This window comes from Rana temporaria, chromosome 3 (assembly GCF_905171775.1).
Source record: "Rana temporaria chromosome 3, aRanTem1.1, whole genome shotgun sequence".
Classification (NCBI taxonomy): domain Eukaryota; kingdom Metazoa; phylum Chordata; class Amphibia; order Anura; family Ranidae; genus Rana; species Rana temporaria.
In genome coordinates, this window is record NC_053491.1 from 443170426 (window position 1) to 443188510 (window position 18085).

General features: G+C 43.9%; 1 protein-coding gene across 1 annotated transcript in view; it reads left to right on the forward strand.

The window, feature by feature from the left end:
• The window catches only part of LOC120933334 (tetratricopeptide repeat protein 39A-like), an 83892-nt gene that overhangs the window by 51726 nt on the left and 14081 nt on the right, over nt 1-18085 (forward strand). Inside the window, exons 7-10 of the mRNA XM_040346492.1 lie at nt 2228-2327; nt 9264-9329; nt 10757-10865; nt 13868-13935. Coding sequence (XP_040202426.1) covers nt 2228-2327; nt 9264-9329; nt 10757-10865; nt 13868-13935 — 343 coding nt within the window. The remainder of the gene's footprint in view (nt 1-2227; nt 2328-9263; nt 9330-10756; nt 10866-13867; nt 13936-18085) is intronic.

An 18085-nucleotide genomic window follows, 5' to 3' on the forward strand; every position in this document is an offset into this window, starting at 1 on the left:
AAAATCTGTGTTTTTTTTACATCTGTCCCTGATATGTCCAAAACCGACATGCTTTTAATGTGAAAATCCTGAGATTTTAGCTGCCCCGCCTCTGTAATGCCTCCTGGCTTGGTGGCCATCGGTAAGCCCGGGGGCCCCATAATCTTCTATTGCCCGGGGGCCCCATGAGTTGTCAGTCCGCCCCTGCCTCCCCTCCTGTAGTTTTCTGCAGGCAGTCTATAATGGTTGGACAGGGGTCTCAAACTGCAACCCTACATTAGGACACAAAATTGAGTCTTTTACTTTCCTGTCAGCAGAGCATCATGGGCTATGTAGTTCCTTCCTGTATACCAAGCTATAAAACCGTTTTGTGAGGGAACTGCATGTCCCAGAATCCATTGCAGCTGTTTCCTGCAGCTCAGTACAGTCTCTCTGATTGGTTGCTGCAACTGTGTCTTTAATTGGCTTTCTTCTGCCTGCCAATAGGGGCACAAGAAAGGCTACTGAATGCAGAGCTCTGTGTGTGTCAGCTCACGTTACATAAAACTCAGTTAGTGACCAGCGAGAAGGAGGGGCTGAAAAATACCCCATGCAGCTGCTGGCATTCTGCTCTCCCTAACTCCAGCTGGAAAGCCTGTGTACATTGTTCCGGCCAGCTTGGCGAGGTCATGGGTTATAGAGTGAGACACCCGCTAAATACTCATATCTCTTAAGATCTACTATTTACAGACTAACTTCTATATTATAGTCCAGGGTGAAATTTGCTTTAACACAAATATAAATTTGTCAGGTTTTCGATGTCTATTTTACCTAGGAGGGAGGGATAAGGGATGCCAGTGGTTTCTTATATGGTCTGACATACAGGGTGTCTGGACTTTAAATGTTACAAATTCTCAGAGGAAAGTAAATATGTCAATTTTATAGCCATGCTGTTATTATTTCAGGAGTTATGAAACATCCTGAAGTTTCAGAGTTATAACCGCTAAACTGTCTGCACTTATGTGGATTAAGCTATTTACGACCGGTATCTGTTAGTTTTCTGGATTGCTCAGCTTGGAGAGGGTGACAGCTTTATTAGGGTTTCCAGGCAAGGTCACTGTAGTATGCCCTTCACATGACAACATGACTGAGATGAGCTGAGACATGACAAAAATGGCTACTACACAGTGCACACACAGCTATGCATTCGCCAAATACACATGAACATTACACTTTAGACATGTGCACTGCCAAAATATTTGTTTTCGTTTGAGTTTCATTCGTGTTCTTCTTTTCTTTTTTTTTTTTTGGATCATTCGCTATGATCGAAATTCGTAATTTTGAAAATACGTAAATCCGGAAATTGGAATATCCGGAAATTGGAATATCCGGAAATTGGAATATCCGGAAATTGGAATATCCGGAAATTGGAATATCTGGAAATTGGAAATTCCGGAAATATGAAAAATATTTTTTTTGAAAGAACGAAAATCAGGAAATTCTAAATAATTGCTAACTAAGAACTATTAAATTATAGGTATTGGAATCGTCTTTCAAATTTGGCTGTTAGTGAACGTAACGAATACGAATTTATCCTAAGTTATGAATTATCCAAAGTTATGAATGCGGCATCTAAACAAATGGAATGGAACTAAATAATTATAATACGTTTTTATTATTGTTATTTATTATTAATTCGTTAAGTTCCATTAGTTTTAGATACGGCATTCGTTATTTTGGATAATAATTTCAGATAAATTCGTATTCAATACGTTAACTTACAGCCAAATTTAAAAAGGAAATTCCAATATCTATAATTTAATAGTTGGTAATAGTTAAGTTATTTCAGATTTTGAATTTTTTTTAGAAATTTCGTTATTTTCGAATTTCTGTCTTTTCTGATATTCCGAATATTTGAACTTGCGTATATTTGGAAAAATTAGTTAAACAAAGTTTTTGTTCGGATTTTTCCAAATGAACAAATTTGTTGAAATTAGTTAAACAAATTTGGAACTAAACGAATTGCACATGTCTATTTTTTTTTTTTACATGTCTATTACACTACTTTAACCTAGGACTCCAGAAATTTTGAACTGAAAATTTTATAGAGCTGAGCCATTTCTTTTTCCTTTTCTGCTCGTGAGTTGGTGAATCTGTCAAATTGAAGCATGTTTGTCTATATATGTGTATCTCCAGTATTTTACCTATTTCTGTTTTAGTAAGAAAGGCCAGTAGGCCCAGTGTAAACCATATTCCTGTCTGCTTTCAGAGATCTAAACACAATTATGCAGTCAGATGCCTTCCAGAAGGGACAGTCCCATGCACACCTACAAGGTGGTGTATCTTTAGGTATTGGAGCATTTAACCTGGTGAGTTTATGTTTAAAATATTTCTATTAGTCCCATAGTCAAATACTTTAAATTCTTAAGGGCTCCTCCCTGTATATGCATGCATAGAGTGCCTCTTCATATGCCCCCATAAATGTTGCTGATCAGAGGTATCACACAGGATCTGAATAAAGAGGAGGCCTGGTTACATTTGGTGCCCATACCCCCTCCACCCAAAACCACATACATTGGGTTGAGTGTAGGTTTTATGCCACATTCAAGTTTTTTTTTTTTACTACTACGGTCTTTAGTCCTGCATCTGATCTTAAGTCTCTTTCTTTCTATGCTGCTTATGGACGTAGGATGTTTTAAGGTAAATCCTCAATTATATGGGCATTTTTTTTTATCAAGCCGTAGATGTCTAGTAAGAATAATATACTTTAGTGATATGTGTATATAAAAATAATTTTTGTAGTTATTGCTCTTTGTGTGTCTTTGTCTTGGTGATTGACACTGCGATTAAAAAATGAAGACCAATGGGACACGGGCAGCAAAAAATAACTTGACATGGGTTCTAATGCTTTCCTACTGTATCTAAAACAAAACTTTTGGGCTTTACATACACTTTAAGGTGACCTTGTGGCTATAGATAACGTTTTAATATCTTACATATAATAGAAGAATGGACATACTTGCCTTTCCTGCTGCCGCTCCGATGTGATGTAAACTGATACTCTAGGGAGCATCACCCGTGGCTTTCATTGGTTCCTCCCTTCACAATTCACCCATTACAGGAAGCACAGATCAGCAGGAGTAACCAATGATAGCTGCGGGGGGACCCAGTACTTCAGCAGAAGATTTCTTGGGATCGGAGCAACATTTGGTGATGTGCTCAGCAGGAAAGAGGAGTGTGTCCTGTCCTCTGCTAAAGGTATGACTTGCTTTAAAACTTCTTCTATAGTGACCAGGTGACTTTACAGGGGGGTGTTTTTCTCTAGTCTAACTCTAGTCCCTGCATGCAAGGGTGGCTCCATAGGATGCTGCAAGAGAAAGGAGCCACCCTGAAACAGGAAACCTGGGGCAGCAGTCGTGGCACCAGCTTAAACTGGAACACGGGCAAGGATTAAAACCCACAGCATAAAGTGTATGTACAGTGGGGAAAATAATTATTTGACCCCCTACAGATTTTGTAAGTTTGCCCACTTACAAAGAAATGAGGGGTCTTTAATATTTATCACAGTTTTTTTTTTTTTTAAAGGATAGAGACAGAATATCAACCAACAATCCAGAAAAACAGAAATGATACAAATGTTATAAATTGAGTTGCAGTTCAGTGAGTAAAATAAGTATTTGCCTATCAACCAGAAATAATTCTGGCTCCCGCAGACTAGCTACAGTATGTGTTCATGTGGTACACAGATTAGTCCTGTCAATTTAAGAAGGTCCTCCTAACGACAACTCGTTATGTGCATAAAAGACACCTGTCCACAGAATATTTCTTCCATTCAAACCTCACCATAGTGGACAAGACCAAAAAACTGTCAAAGGACATCAGGGACAAGATTGTAGATCTGCACAAGGCTGAAATGGGCTCTAAAACCATCAGCAAGAAGCTTGGTGAGGAGACAACTGTTGGAGAGTGTAAAATGTAGAAGGGCACCTGATAAAGTATCATGTCAATAGTGTCTTCTTCCTAGGCGTTTCTTTCCCAAAACTCAAGACTTAGGCTACCTTCAAAAGTATGAGTTTATTCTTCAAGATAGTCAAGCAAAAGACAATGCTTACATAATGACAGCTGGTAACACATGGTAAGATGGTTGTTTCAGAAGGAGGAATGTGGTATGATGGTACAACTTCCCCCGACCTTCCATAGTGAAGGCTTCCTGCAGGGTCGGGTGACCCCCAACTTTCCTAACTAGCTAGTCAAACCACATGGATTCTTATACTGTTCTTAAAGCCAAGCTAAGCATTTTTACTTTTAGCATCGCTCCAAGGTAGGTGATGATGCTACTGTCATAAAAGTAGCACCCACTTGTGTATATTAAGTAACATAACTCCACCCATTGTCTTGACGTAGAACTTCAAAAATGGATGTAACCTACAGCAAATGACCTTCCTCTTTTCTTAACAACCTTCAAAATTAACATGTTTAAATAGTGATTCCAGAAACTTTTATCACATAAAATAGTAATAAATTCAAAATCTAACGGAGAGATTATTTGTAAACGGAAGAAATACAAAATTACCCTAGGTCTGGAGCTCCATGCAAGATTTCGCCTCATGGGGTAAGGATGATCATGAAAAAAATGAGTGATCAGCCCAGAACTACACGGGAGCAGCATGTGAATGATCTCAAGACAGTTGGAACCACAGTCACCAAGCAAACCATTGATAACACAATACACCGCCATGGATTGAAATCCTACAGCGCCCGCTAGGTCCCCCTCCCTTAAGAAGGCACATGTACAGACCTGTCTGAAGTTTGCCAATGAACATCTAAATGATTCAGAGAAAGATTGGGCAAAAGTGCTGTGGTCAGACGAGACCAAAATTGAGCTCCTTGGCATTGAGTTGTTAATCCACTTAAAGGGGTTTTCCACTTTTTTTTTACGTTTATTAAAAGTCAGCAGCTACAAGAAATGTAGCTGCTGGCTTTTAATAAACTGACACTTACCTGCTCCACGGCTCCAGCGACGCGCCGGCCGGGGCTCCGCTCCTCGCCTCCTCGTCTTCATTCTTAGTGTGGGCACCCGGCAGTGACCGCTTTCGGCTTCACGGCCGGGCACCCACTGCGCATGCGCGAGCAGCGCGGCGCCATCCGATTGGACAGGCGCTCGCCTACAGGGAGGGGCTGTGAAAAGGCGATTAAGCTAATCGCCTTTCCAGCCCCTCGGCGGAAGGAGGAAGTGGGACAGGAAGTCCCCTTCTCCTGAAGCCCCCACTCCCCCCCAAAAAAATTACATGCCAAATGTGGCATGTAAGTGGGCGAGGAGTGGGTTAAGAGGAAGTTCCACTTTTAGGTGGAACTCCTCTTTAAAAAGCTCCCATTCCCTCTGTAATATTACAGTAATTTCCCCTGTGTCTGTGTTCTATAATGTGTTACCTGTAGCGCTAACACATCCGCTCTCTGCGCTCAGGTGCCTCCTCTTTCCTCTCCTCTGCCTGGCTGTTCCAGCGGGCGTGGCTGAGCACTGCCGCTGACGTCAGCCGGGGAGGAGAGAGAGAGCAAGCAGAGGAGTCACATGATCGCTGGGAGCTGCTGTGTTATCGGTACAGATAAGCATATTTATTATATAACACAGGCACTTATTGGAATATTACAGAGGTGATAGGAGAATTTTAGACTTAAAATAAAAGCATTAGAAACCAGAAGGGGGGGGGCTGACACGAGCAGACAGGCAGGGAGGGGTGGGGGAGGAGGACACAGGAGCAGAGAGGAGACAGATAGCAGGCTGCGGATGACGGAGGCAGGTAAACTGACCACGCTGTCAGGGCTCAGCCATAATACACCCTGGTCAGTTTACAAAGGGGAGGTATAGCCAGGCAGGTTTAGACAGGTATATTTAGGTGTTGCAGGAATCCAAATGGCAGCACAAACACTGTGCTGTATAACATTCTTTAAGGGAACAGGATCTGTTTTTTTTTTTCTTTGGGTTAAGAAACGCTTTAACGCAACTTGCCGCCGTGTTTGGAGGAAGAAAAATGCTGACTGACCATAAGAACACCATTGCAAGAGTCAAGCATGGAAATATTATGCTTTGGGGCAGTTTCTCTGATAAAGATACAGGCCGACTTTGCCGCATTGATGGGCCAATGGACGGGCCATGTATTGCAAAACCTTGGATGAGAACCTTCTTCCCTCAGCCAGAACACTGAAGATGGGTCATGGATGGGTCTTTCAGCATGACAATTGGGGATGAGCTCCAGCGTGTTCGCATCGTACACGTGCAGAGCCCGCCAGGAAGTCTGCACGGTGCTGCGCTAATCACAGCCAATGAGACATTTCCCAATCTCTGCAGTCGAGCATCGGGGAAATGTCTCCCTGGCTGTGGTTAGCGCAGCGCCGTGCAGATTTCCTGGCGGGCTCTGCACGCGTACGATGCGAACACGCTGGAGCTCATCCCTAATGACAATGACCCAAAACATACCACCAAGGCAACAAAGGAGTGGTTTAAGAAGCAGCACGTTAAAGTCATGGGGGCAGATCCACAGAGCGAGTACGCCGGCGTATCTACTGATACGCCGGTGTACTTTCAAATTTCCCACGTCGTATCTTTAGTTTGAATCCTCAAACCAAGATACAACGGCATTTGGGTAAGATCCGACAGGCGTACGGCTTCGTACGCCTTCGGATCTTAGATGCAATACTTCAGTGCCCGCTGGGTGGAGTTTGCGTAATTTTCAGCGTCGGGTATGCAAATGAGCTATTTCCGACGATCCACGAACGTACGCGCGGTCGTCGCATTCTCTTACGTCGTCTCTAGACGGCTTTTTCCGGCGTATAGTTAAAGCTGCTATTTTGCGGCGTATAGATAGACTTGCCATGTTAAAGTATGGCCGTCGTTCCCGCGTCGAAATTTGAATTTTTTTTCCTGCGTAAGTCGTCCGTGAACAGGGATGGACGTAAGTCACGTTGAAGTTCTAAAAATGACGTTGTTGCAACGTCATTTCGCGCAAAGCACGGCGGGAAATTTCGATACGGAGCATGCACAGTTTAATTGGCGCGGGGACGCGCTTCATTTAAATGAATCACGCCCCCTATCCGCCCAATTTGAAATACACGCCGAGAGATGCACTACGCCGCCGTAACTTACGGCGCAAAATCTTCCTGGATTCGACTTAGAGCCAGATAAGGTACGGCGGCGTAGCGTATCTCTGATACGCTGCGCCTGGGAAATTCTATGTGAATCTGCCCCATGGAGTCTCTAGACCAGGGATCCTCAAACTACGGCCCTCCAGCTGTTGTAGAACTACACATCCCATGAGGCATTGTAACACACTGACATTCACAGACATGACTAGGCATGATGGGAATTGTAGTTCCTGAACAACTGGAGGGCCGTAGTTTGAAGACCCATGCTCTAGACCTTAATCCTATAGAAAATTTATGGAGGGAGCTGAAACTTCAATTTGCCAAGTGACAGCCAAAAAACCCTAAGGATTTAGAGACGATCTGTAAAGAAGAGTGGACCAAAATCCCCCTTGAGATATGTACAAACCTGGGGCCAGATTCACAGAAGAAATACGCCGGCGTTTCTACTGATACGCCGGCGTATTTTCAAATTTGCAGCGTCGTATCTTTAGTTTGAATCCTCAAACCAAGATACGACGGCTTTTGGCATCGATCCGACAGGCGTACGCCTTCGGATCGTAGGTGTAATACTTCGCCGGCCGCTGGGTGGAGTTTGCGTCATTTTCCGCGTCGGGTATGCTAATTAGCTGTTTACGGCGATCCAGGAAGGTACGCGCGTTCGTCGAATTCTCTTACGTCGTCGCTAGTCGGCTTTTCCCGTCGCAAAGTTACGGCTGCTATTTCATGGCTTATATTTAGACTAGCCATGTTAAAGTATGGCCGTCCTTCCCGCGTCGAATTTCAAATTTGTTTTTTTTTGCGTAAGTCCGGGAATACGAAAGGACGTAACGCATGTCGCCATTCAAAAAATTACGTCGGGGCGACGTCATTTCACGCAAAGCACGGCGGGAAATTTCAAAACGGAGCATGCGCAGTATGTTCGGCGCGGGAACGCGCCTAATTTAAATGACACACGCCCCATTTGAATTAGGCGGGCTGGCGCAGGACGGATTTACGCTACGCCGCCGCAAGTTTACAGGCAAGTGCTTTGTGAATCAAGCACTTGCCCGTAAAACTTGCGGCGGTGTAACGTAAATGACATACGTTACGCCACCGCAAATGTATGTGAATCTGGCCCCTGGTAACCAACTACAAGAAACGTCTGACCTCTGTGATTGCCAACAATGGTTTCTTTACCAAGTACTAAGTCATGTTTTGCCTGGGGATCAAATACTTATTTTATTTTGTGGTTGATATTCTGTCTTTATCATTTTACAATACACCTATGATCAAAATTATAGACCCTTCATTTCTTGAAAATGGGCAAATTTACAAAATCTGCAGGGGATTAAATAATCATTTTCCCCGCTGTGAATCCTAACTATGAATTTCTCTTTGTTACTTTTTTGGTCTGAATATAGCTACCCTTTTTTATAGTGTTTTTGTAACTCAAAAGTATTGTCACATTGATACATTTTGAATGGTTAGCCCCTACTTGTTTTTTTTTTTAATATTTTATTTGGCAACTAAAAGTCTCCCGCAGCAATACTTTTTGCCTTCTTGATCTGTGTAATAAATTGACTGTGAATAGAGCAAAGCAAAAATGCTGTGCGTTTTATAGTCTGTATAATCTTCTATCTATCTATCTATCTATCTATCTATCTATCTATCTATCTATCTATCTATCTATCTATATATATATATATATATATATATATATATATATATATATATATATATATATATATATATTTATTAGAGGTCGACCGATATATCGGCCGATTTTTGGCACTTTTTAATTCATCGGCATAGGTAAATCTTTTCTGACACTTGTTGCTGACAATTAAAAATCCTGTATTTTCTGCTAGAAAATCACTTAAAACCCCCAAACATTATGTGTGTGTCCGCAAGGCGGGATTTTTAAAGTAATGTAGAGGTACGTTGCTTTGCCCAGCCGAGCCATTCTGCCGACGTAGATGTTCGTTAGGCGGTTGGCAAGTGGTTAAGAAGCTGCTTTTTAAATGATTTTTCTGTAATATTGCCAGAGAAGGCATTTTTATTTCTTCGCCGGTTATGCCCAATTTCACACTGCCTGATACCTAGTCCTGTAACAACCATTGACTTTCTAAGCATACATTGTGGTGTTGGTTTGTATTCCCCCTGTAAACATAATCTCTGTTCTGCAGACTTTGTCTCTCTTTCCTCCCCGGATACTGAAGATACTGGAATTTGCTGGCTTCTCAGGAGACAAGGTTGGTTGTTCAACTTCATTGTGTTTGCAGATACTGATTTTTAGATGGATATAGATGGAGATTGTAAGTGAACAGCCTTGATCAAGTCCAGCCAAAAATTCGAGATTGGATTGAGATCTGGACTGAATTCGATTTATGGTTAAGTTGCTTTTATTGGGTTTTGATTTACACTTCCATTACAAACCATGTAACATACAGATTATTAACAGTTAAAAAGTATCACAGTTTTTATATATATATATATATATATATATATATATATATATATATATATATATATATAAAGTGTTTAAAGTGGAGGTTCCATCAAAAATACAATTTTGCTTTAAAGTGTAGATTAGACCTAAAAAAGAAAAAAAAATTTTTTTACCCACCTTGAAATGCCTGTTGCTATGCGGTCCCATGAAATCTGCCTTCCTATCCACCGAGAATCCTGACGTCCGCTACCTCGGCTCCTAGCAGCGCTAATGCTCCTGAGAAATGATGAGTCATGATGCCGTGCACCTCCCCTGTGCCTCCCCTGTACAAGAATCACGTTCTTACTAGGCAGGAAGTGACGCGATTACGATTAAACTTTATTAAATAAATTATTTTTTTATTAAAATTTAACAATACACAAATAAAACAATTCATGAAATGGCAATCCTGTACGGTCCCGGCTTGTTGTTGATTGGTTGCCATCACAACAACGTACACTTCCGCAGTCGACGCTCGTTGCAATGGCAACCCAAGTCGTTGACTGCGGCGCTGCAGCAGTATTGCGCATGTGCGAGATTGGGGCGGGATGTGTCTTTCGTTCGGACGCGTCATCCCCACTATTCCAGGAAGCAACTGCTTGTGGGCTTCACATTGCCCACAAGCAAAATGGGAACGCTCAGGAGAAAGAAATATAAAGTATTCATTTCATATAACTCGGCGGAACGGCGGGCCTTTTACACATAGTAAGTGATACTATATAGAGAGAACGCAAGATGAAAGGTCATATTTTAAAAAATTGAAAAACGTAATGGAAACCCCGCTTTAACTCGCCAAGAGTTGGGTCAATAAAACAAGGTAGAAGTCATTTAATATCAAGGTGAAGGGGAAAAAAACGGGACAAGAGGAAAAATGTCTTGTTGGCTGGTGAAACCATGTCTACCTGGAGATACTCCTAAAGCTTGGAAAAAAAGGAGGGGGTACACAAATGATAATTGGGGAAAGGATAAAAGCGGGGGAAGGGGAAGTTTGTAAATATAGCTGCCACCAAACTGTGTCTAAAGGCCTGGTAGACCAGTGCCAGTTCCAAAAGGGAGGTAATGTGTGAATTTTTTGGCCATTTCAGCCCCATGTGACATATTTGTGGATTGATCACCACAAATGGTATTCACATACATTAGAGCATTTGGTAAGAAGTTTTCATGATGCTAGTTTGTGATTTTATTCCTCAGGAATACGGCCTGAGCCAGCTACACGAAGGTGCCGCATCCTATAACCTGCGTTCCCTGTTGTGCGTGATGTTGCTGCTCTGCTACTACACCTTTCTGAGCTTCATCCTAGGTGAGACATGCCACCACCATATGGGGATAAGGGCCAGCATATACTGTGGAGGGAAGACAGATACACTTGTTCTTGCCACCAGTGAAGATTTTGTATTTTGGAAGCCTGGTTTGCCTATTACCATGGCAGTCCCGGGTTAGTCTTTCATATACAGTATTTGTGCCGTCCGTCTCATTCAGTCTTGGGCATCGGGGGCCAAACGCTCATTCAGCAGCTCAGAGCATTACCAAAAAATGTGCACATCTTAAAGCGGGGGTTCACCCTAAAACACCAATAGACCGTTACATCCAGCATACTGCTGACATCTACAGTATGCTGGATTTTTTTTTTGTACCGCTGTACTTACGGTCTTATGGTTGTTTTCACCAGGCTTCCGGGTTCTCGCTCCCCCGGGGAGTAGGTGTTCCTAAGACGAGGCATAGATGATTGACGTGCGGGTAAAGCGTGTCATCGCCTTCCGAAAATATCCGAGGGGGACTCGGCACTTTACGGCGCCTGCGCAGTCAGCTCTACACGGCAGGCGCCGTATAGCACTGTAAAGAGCCGAGTCCCTGTCGGATATTTTTGAAGGCGATGACGCGCTTTACCCGCACGTCAATCGTCTCCTGGGAGGATCAACACTCACTCCCAGGAGACATTGCGCAGAGCTCCCCGTCGGGGAAAAGGAGCGACACGCCCTCTCCCCGCAAGGAAGAAGACCTGGAAGTGAGGCTGAAGACAGGTAAGTGTACAAATTTAAAAAAAAATACAACGCTACAAGCCTTTATTAAGGCTGGAGATAGGTTAGCTAAAAAGTAAATTTTGAGGGTGAACCTCCGCTTAAAGGGAACTGAAAGTGCATACCTTAAAAATGTAGCTGGTGGCATGAACATACATATGAAATAAAAAGACTGCGCTAGAAAGAACTTGGGCTAGCTGCAACACAAAATGAGATACACACACATACAATAGAGAAAAAAAAAAGGTTACGCTCTAACTAAAGTGAAAGGGAGTCCCAAAAAAAAACAATTGCTCTGAATAATTTCTGTGAATAAATTATCATGAGTCCAATATTATGTAAATGGTGATTCCAAAAATCAAAGAAATTCTGTGAAAAATTCCTGTAAAAGAAATGTATTCATATATATCCAAAATAAAATAGAAAGTTCTTTTGTGAGAAAAAAACTAATAAATATCCAATGATATATCATAAATTGTGATTCGTTAAACGAAAGAAAAACCTGTGAAAATTTCCTATAAAAGAAATATATTTATACACGTGAACATACATGTTAATCTCAGCTGAGCAAGCATGCTTTGGCTCATAGAGTAAAAATCCAAACCAGGTAACAGATTCTTCCATTAAGGAGGGTTGACCAGAGTGTTCAGAGATTGCTTTGTGAAGTGCTCACAATTTGGCCAGTCAATAGTCATATTATCTTTGTGGGTTTTTTACATGACACCAAACTTATCAATAACCTAACCTGATAATATTCATATACAGAGTGGGCAGGGCTTAGAGATGGAGCAGGTAAGTTTTAATTGGCATAAGAGGTAGGTCTTCAAATCCTTCCAAAATACACAAAGAAAAGTCCAATGTGAGCTTTTGGTCGGAAATTCCGACCGTGTGTAGGCTCCAACGGAATTTCCACCAAGAAAATTTTGAGAGCTGGTTTTTCAAATTTTCCGACGGGAAAAGTTCTTGTCGGAAATTCCAATCTTCTGTATGCAATCCCAACGGAGAAAAATCCTACGCATGCTCGGAATCAAGTCGACGCATGCTCGGATGCTTTGAACTTAGTTTTTCTCGGCTCGTCGTAGTGTTGTACGTCACTGCGTTCTTGACGGTCGGAATTTGGTGTGACCGTGTGTAATGCAAGACAAGTTTGAGCCAAAATTCTGTCGGAAAAAAATCCACGGTTTTCTTGTCGGAATTTCCGATCGTGTGTACGCGGCATAAGACCTTTAAAAGTTTAGGAAAGCAGTATTCTCACTGTAATGGTCACCACCGTTTACGATCTTCCATTCCACCAACCCACGACAGCTTATCCGACAATCCAGCCGACAGGACCCATTCTATTTCCCAAAATAACGAGACACACAGCTCTGTTACTGGTTCCAAAATGAATGAATCTTTTAATGGTAAAACTCCAGTTTTTATACAGTTCACAACCAAAAAGCATGCTGCAGTAATCAAAGGGACAATGACACTCTCCACCCAAAACATCACACAATGGGCCCTTAACGAGTTCCCCCTCCAATCCACATCCAGACAGACACTCTGGCACCGCATTTAGAGGGATTAATTACTACAGCTTGACAAGTCACATTCCACATCTTATCAATAGACTTTTCACACAAAACAGTGTCATTAGCATACACAATGAAATATCTCAGGAGCAGACCTAATTAACACAATGGACAATGAAATGCAATCACAGCAAGACACTTAAACATCCCATAATGGGCAGCCAGACTGGCTACCAAGCTCCAATTCACATCACTATAGTAGCAGACTTAATTAGCATCGCAACAATCTATGAGACATTCTTATTGACCTGTTGGGGGTCAGAATAAGCAACCTGGGGGTCAGAATAAGCAAGATCCTTTAATACATGAATTATAATTAATGTCTCATCTCATGTAATCCGAGATATCAGTTCTCAGTCATCCTATGCCCAAAAGGGACATAGGATGACCCTAGACCCAAGAGTCATTAGTGCAGCTGGCACAGGAGTACCCCCCATCCTTCAAAAGTCTCTGGGTGTCACGGACCATTCCGTTACACTCACCTTCCCTCCACCTTAGTAACTTAATTTTTTTTCCATAACTTTATATAGTTTAGTAGATTGTATTGACACCTAAAATGTATTCCAAAGAGCGAAAAATAAAAAATACGTATCTTATAACGATTCATCTCAGAACATTGTATATAGTCCAGAACTATAAAACACTTCAACCAATGACCATTGTGATATGAAGAACACAAAAAGATTTGTATCTCCTCTGTGTCATGTCTACAGGAACTGGAGAGGAAGACATCACAGAAGCGGATTCTCTTCTTCAGCCTTACCTCCGCCAATACCCCAAGGTAAGCAGAGATCTCCTTGTCTTTATGTAACCTAGGTGAGGTTGGTGCACTGGATCAGAATATTTGCAGAAGTTGGGGCATTTTCTTCTCAAGACAACCATGAGTGGTCTGCTAAACTGGAGGTAAAGTGTCTGAGTACCAGTGGCCACACCATAATAGTTTGGTTAGTTATAAATGAATTGAGTTGATCTGTTTGTGTGGATTCTCTCCAGTGGTCTTTTGGTAGAAGATACAGGTGACTACTATAAGGGTTGCAATTGGACCAGTAAAAATAGGATGTCTGGCTTCTAACTAATGGTTAAAAAGACAACATTGTCATACGTACTCCGTACAACAGGAAACCACTCATATATGCGGGTATACCACAGGTAGAGGGTAATTGGGTGCCAAGCGCTACTTGTCCCCTACAGGGCTAATTGTAGCACCGACTCCTCTATTACCTCCAACAATTCCATGAACCATGGCTCTCGGCTTGAAAATACACATAATAGGAAGAATTTGACAGTATATTAATGTTCGTCAGTTCGTCTGACATGAGACCTAAAGCGCTAATTGGCGTCTCCCAAAGGGGTCCACAAATACCCCCAATGAGGGTTGGTATGTGGACAGTAGGGATGAGCCGAACTTCCCCCCCTCCCCCGTTCGGTTTGCACCAGAACCTTCGAACGGACCGAACGTTCGCGCAAACTTTTAGAGCCCCATTGAAGTCTATAGGACTCGAACGTTCGAAGTACTCATTTTAAAGGCTAATATGCAAGTTATTGTCGTAAAACGGGTTTGAGAACCTGGGTCTTGCCCCAGGGAACATGTATCAATGGAAAAAAAGTTTAAAAAATTGTCGTTTTTTTCTGGAGCAGTGATTTTAATGATGCTTAAAGTGGAAAAAAAAATTGAAAAATTCCTTTTAACCACTTAAGACTCGGACCATTATGCAGGTTAAGGACCTTGCCCCTTTTTGCGATTCGGCACTGCGTCGCTTTTACCGACAATTGCGCAGTCGTGCGACGTGGCTCCCAAACAAAATTGGCGTCCTTTTTTTCCCACAAATTGAGATTTCTTTTGGTGGTATTTTTTTTAAATCATAAAAGTTTTTATTGCTCACATAATATACAAAAAAAAGAAAGTCAGTATGACATAACAGTCACAGCATATGTAATACACTTCACATTAGTCTCTCCATCCAATGTCTAGCACATATTAACAGTATCCAGCATTTTGCCCTCCAGTCCCACCGCCCTTTAACTAGCGGATCTAATTACCACCCAACAGCCTCCCCTGAACCAGTTCCATAGGGCTCAAGCCAGGTGTGGCCAGCCATGCATCCCAAAGCCTGTCAAATTTGCCTGCATTTCCCCTATGTTGGTATACATACTTCTCCATAACTAGCATCCTGCCCATGTGCATCACCCAAGACTTGAGCGTGGGAGGTTCCTCCAGCTTCCAATTCAGGAGAATGGCCCTCCTGGCCTGGAACAGTGCCCTGTTTAGTGCCATCCGAGTCAATTCCTCTGTTACCACTCCCTCCAATACTCCAAGCAGGCAGCACATCGGTTCCAGGGGTACTGCTACCTGGAACACAGAATTAAGTGTGTCCACAACTCCCCTCCAGAACCTGTGAAGTTTGGGGCAGCGCCAGAGTAAGTGTATCAGATCGCCGGACATTACTTTACACCTGTTGCACATCGGGTCCGTAACCCCGCCCATTTTAAAGAGTTTTACTGGGGTGTAGTGTACCCTCAGCAAAATGTATAGCTGAGATATTCTCTGCGCCACATTGAGCGAACAGCTGTTGACCGCCTGCAATGCTTCCTCCCACATGTCACCTGTCATCGGGCCCACGTCCGCCTCCCACTGGTCCGCCACTTTCATGGGATGTGTCTCTAAGAACGACTCTAGCAACATGTTGTAACATTGCGAAATAATACCCTTGGTCTCAGTTGCGGCCCCTAAGACGCGGAATACTGGAGTGGGGGACTGAGCCCACTCCACCGCATCTCCCTGAGCTCTAATTGCATGTTGCAGTTGTAGATAGTAAAAGAACATGGATCGAGGGAGTGCAAATCTAGACTGAAGGGTGTCAAAGGGGAGTAGTGTACCCCTCCGAAATATCTGTTTAAGGAGCGTTATGCCCTGAAGGCGCCATCTGGGACCCTGATCTAGTTTGGCCAGTTCAGTGTATGTATTGTTCTCCCAGATTGGGCTGAATTCAGTGAACCCTGTGACCCCCTGAAGCTGTCTCGCCTTGTTCCAGACCTTCTGGATAAGTGCAAAGGTGGGCATTTTTTTGTTAGGTTTCTGAAACTGCTGGGCCTCGAGTCCTTCCGGTATTGACCTAGCCCCCGAGCCAAGCAATAAAAGCCTGGCCGAGGAGCCAGCCGGGACCGGAGACATGGCACCGATCAGGTGTTGCAGCTGCGCGGCCAGGTAGTAGATCCACGGGTTGGGAAGTGCCAGCCCCCCTCCCTCCTTGGGGCGCTGCAATTGTTCCAGTTTTATCCTAGGAGCTTTAGTGTGCCATAGCAGTTGTCTAAAAAGCGAGTTGACCACTCTAAACGTCTTGAGGGTGATGACTACCGGGGAGTTGTGTAGGAAGTAGAGTAGCTGCGGCATCAGAATCATCTTGATGAGATTGGTTTTGCCCGCTAGGGACATTTTTAGCCTGTTCCATATTTGGATCTTGTCTCTGAACCTGGTCAGTAAGGGGAAGACATTTAGGCTACAGTAATCGGTCACCTTGGGGGAGACATGTACCCCCAGGTATTTGAAGGAGGTTACTACGGGGACAGGGCATGTGGGTCTCCCACCAGGTGGGGGAGGCCCGTCTAAAAACATTAGGGCTGATTTCGTCCAGTTGATGGTGAGGCCGGAGAAATGGCCGAACCCCGCCACCAAGGACATTACTCTGCTCAAGGAGTCTTCCGCATCCTCCAAGAACAGGAGCATGTCGTCGGCGTACAGCATGATTTTTTCGTGCAAGTCACCATAACGGAAACCCCTGACCTCGGGTGAGTCCCGCACCAGGGCCGCCAGTGGCTCAATTGCCAGAGCAAAGAGCAGAGGGGACAGGGGACAACCCTGCCTGGTCCCCCTGCCCAGAGCGAAGGCCTGGGACATCCTATCTGATAAGCGTATGGCCGCCTGTGGCGCATCATACAGCAGTCTCACCCACCTAAGGAACCTGGGGCCGAAGCCAAACTTGGCCAACACAGCCCACAGGTACCGCCAGCCGACACTGTCGAAAGCCTTATTGGCATCAAGTGACAACAGTGCTCTATGGCCAGCGGCATCCGAGGGAGTTTGCAAGTTAAGGTATAGGCGCCTAAGGTTAGTCGCGGTAGAGCTGCGAGGCATAAACCCTGCCTGGTCAGGGTGTATTAAGGACAGGATGACCTTGTTCACTCTGATGGCCAGCGCTTTCGCAAGGATTTTAACATCGCTTTGGAGCAAGGAAATGGGCCTGTATGAACCTGGATCAAGGGGGTCTTTGCCCGGTTTCAATAAAAGGATGATGTTTGCCCTTGCCATAGATGGAGGGAGCCTCCCCAGGTCAAACGAGGCATTAAAAACACTGAGTAACCTGGGAAGGATCTCCCCCCCATACTGGGTGTAAACTTCTATGGGAATCCCGTCATCTCCCGGGGCTTTGCATGTAGGGAAGGAGGCAGCCGCCTCCATCAACTCAGTAAGAGTAAGGGGAGCGTCCATCTCAGCCCGGGCCCGCCCGCTCAAAGTCGGGAGAGTCACAGTGTCCATGTACGCCTGCAGCTCATCATCGGAATAGCCATCCCGAGAGCCATACAGATCCGAGTAGAAGGTTGCCAGTACGGCCACAATCTGCTCAGGGTCGTTCACCAATCGTCCCTGGGGGTCACGGATTGCTCCAATGGCCGGGGACGCCTGTTGGGACCTAGCAATCTTGGCCAAAAGCCTGCCTGTCTTCTCCCCCTCCTCATAGTAGGCCTGTTTTGTGAAAAAGCGTTTCTTTTCCGCGGTGGAGGCCCTCAACCGGTCCAGAGAGTCCTGGCCCGATATCCACGCCTCCCTCGCGGAGTCTGAGGGATCTGTTACAAATTGCAGCTCCAACCTCTGTACCTGATCCTCCACCCGCTCTAAAAGGGCTGCGGAGTTGCGCTTAATAGAGGTAATTTCA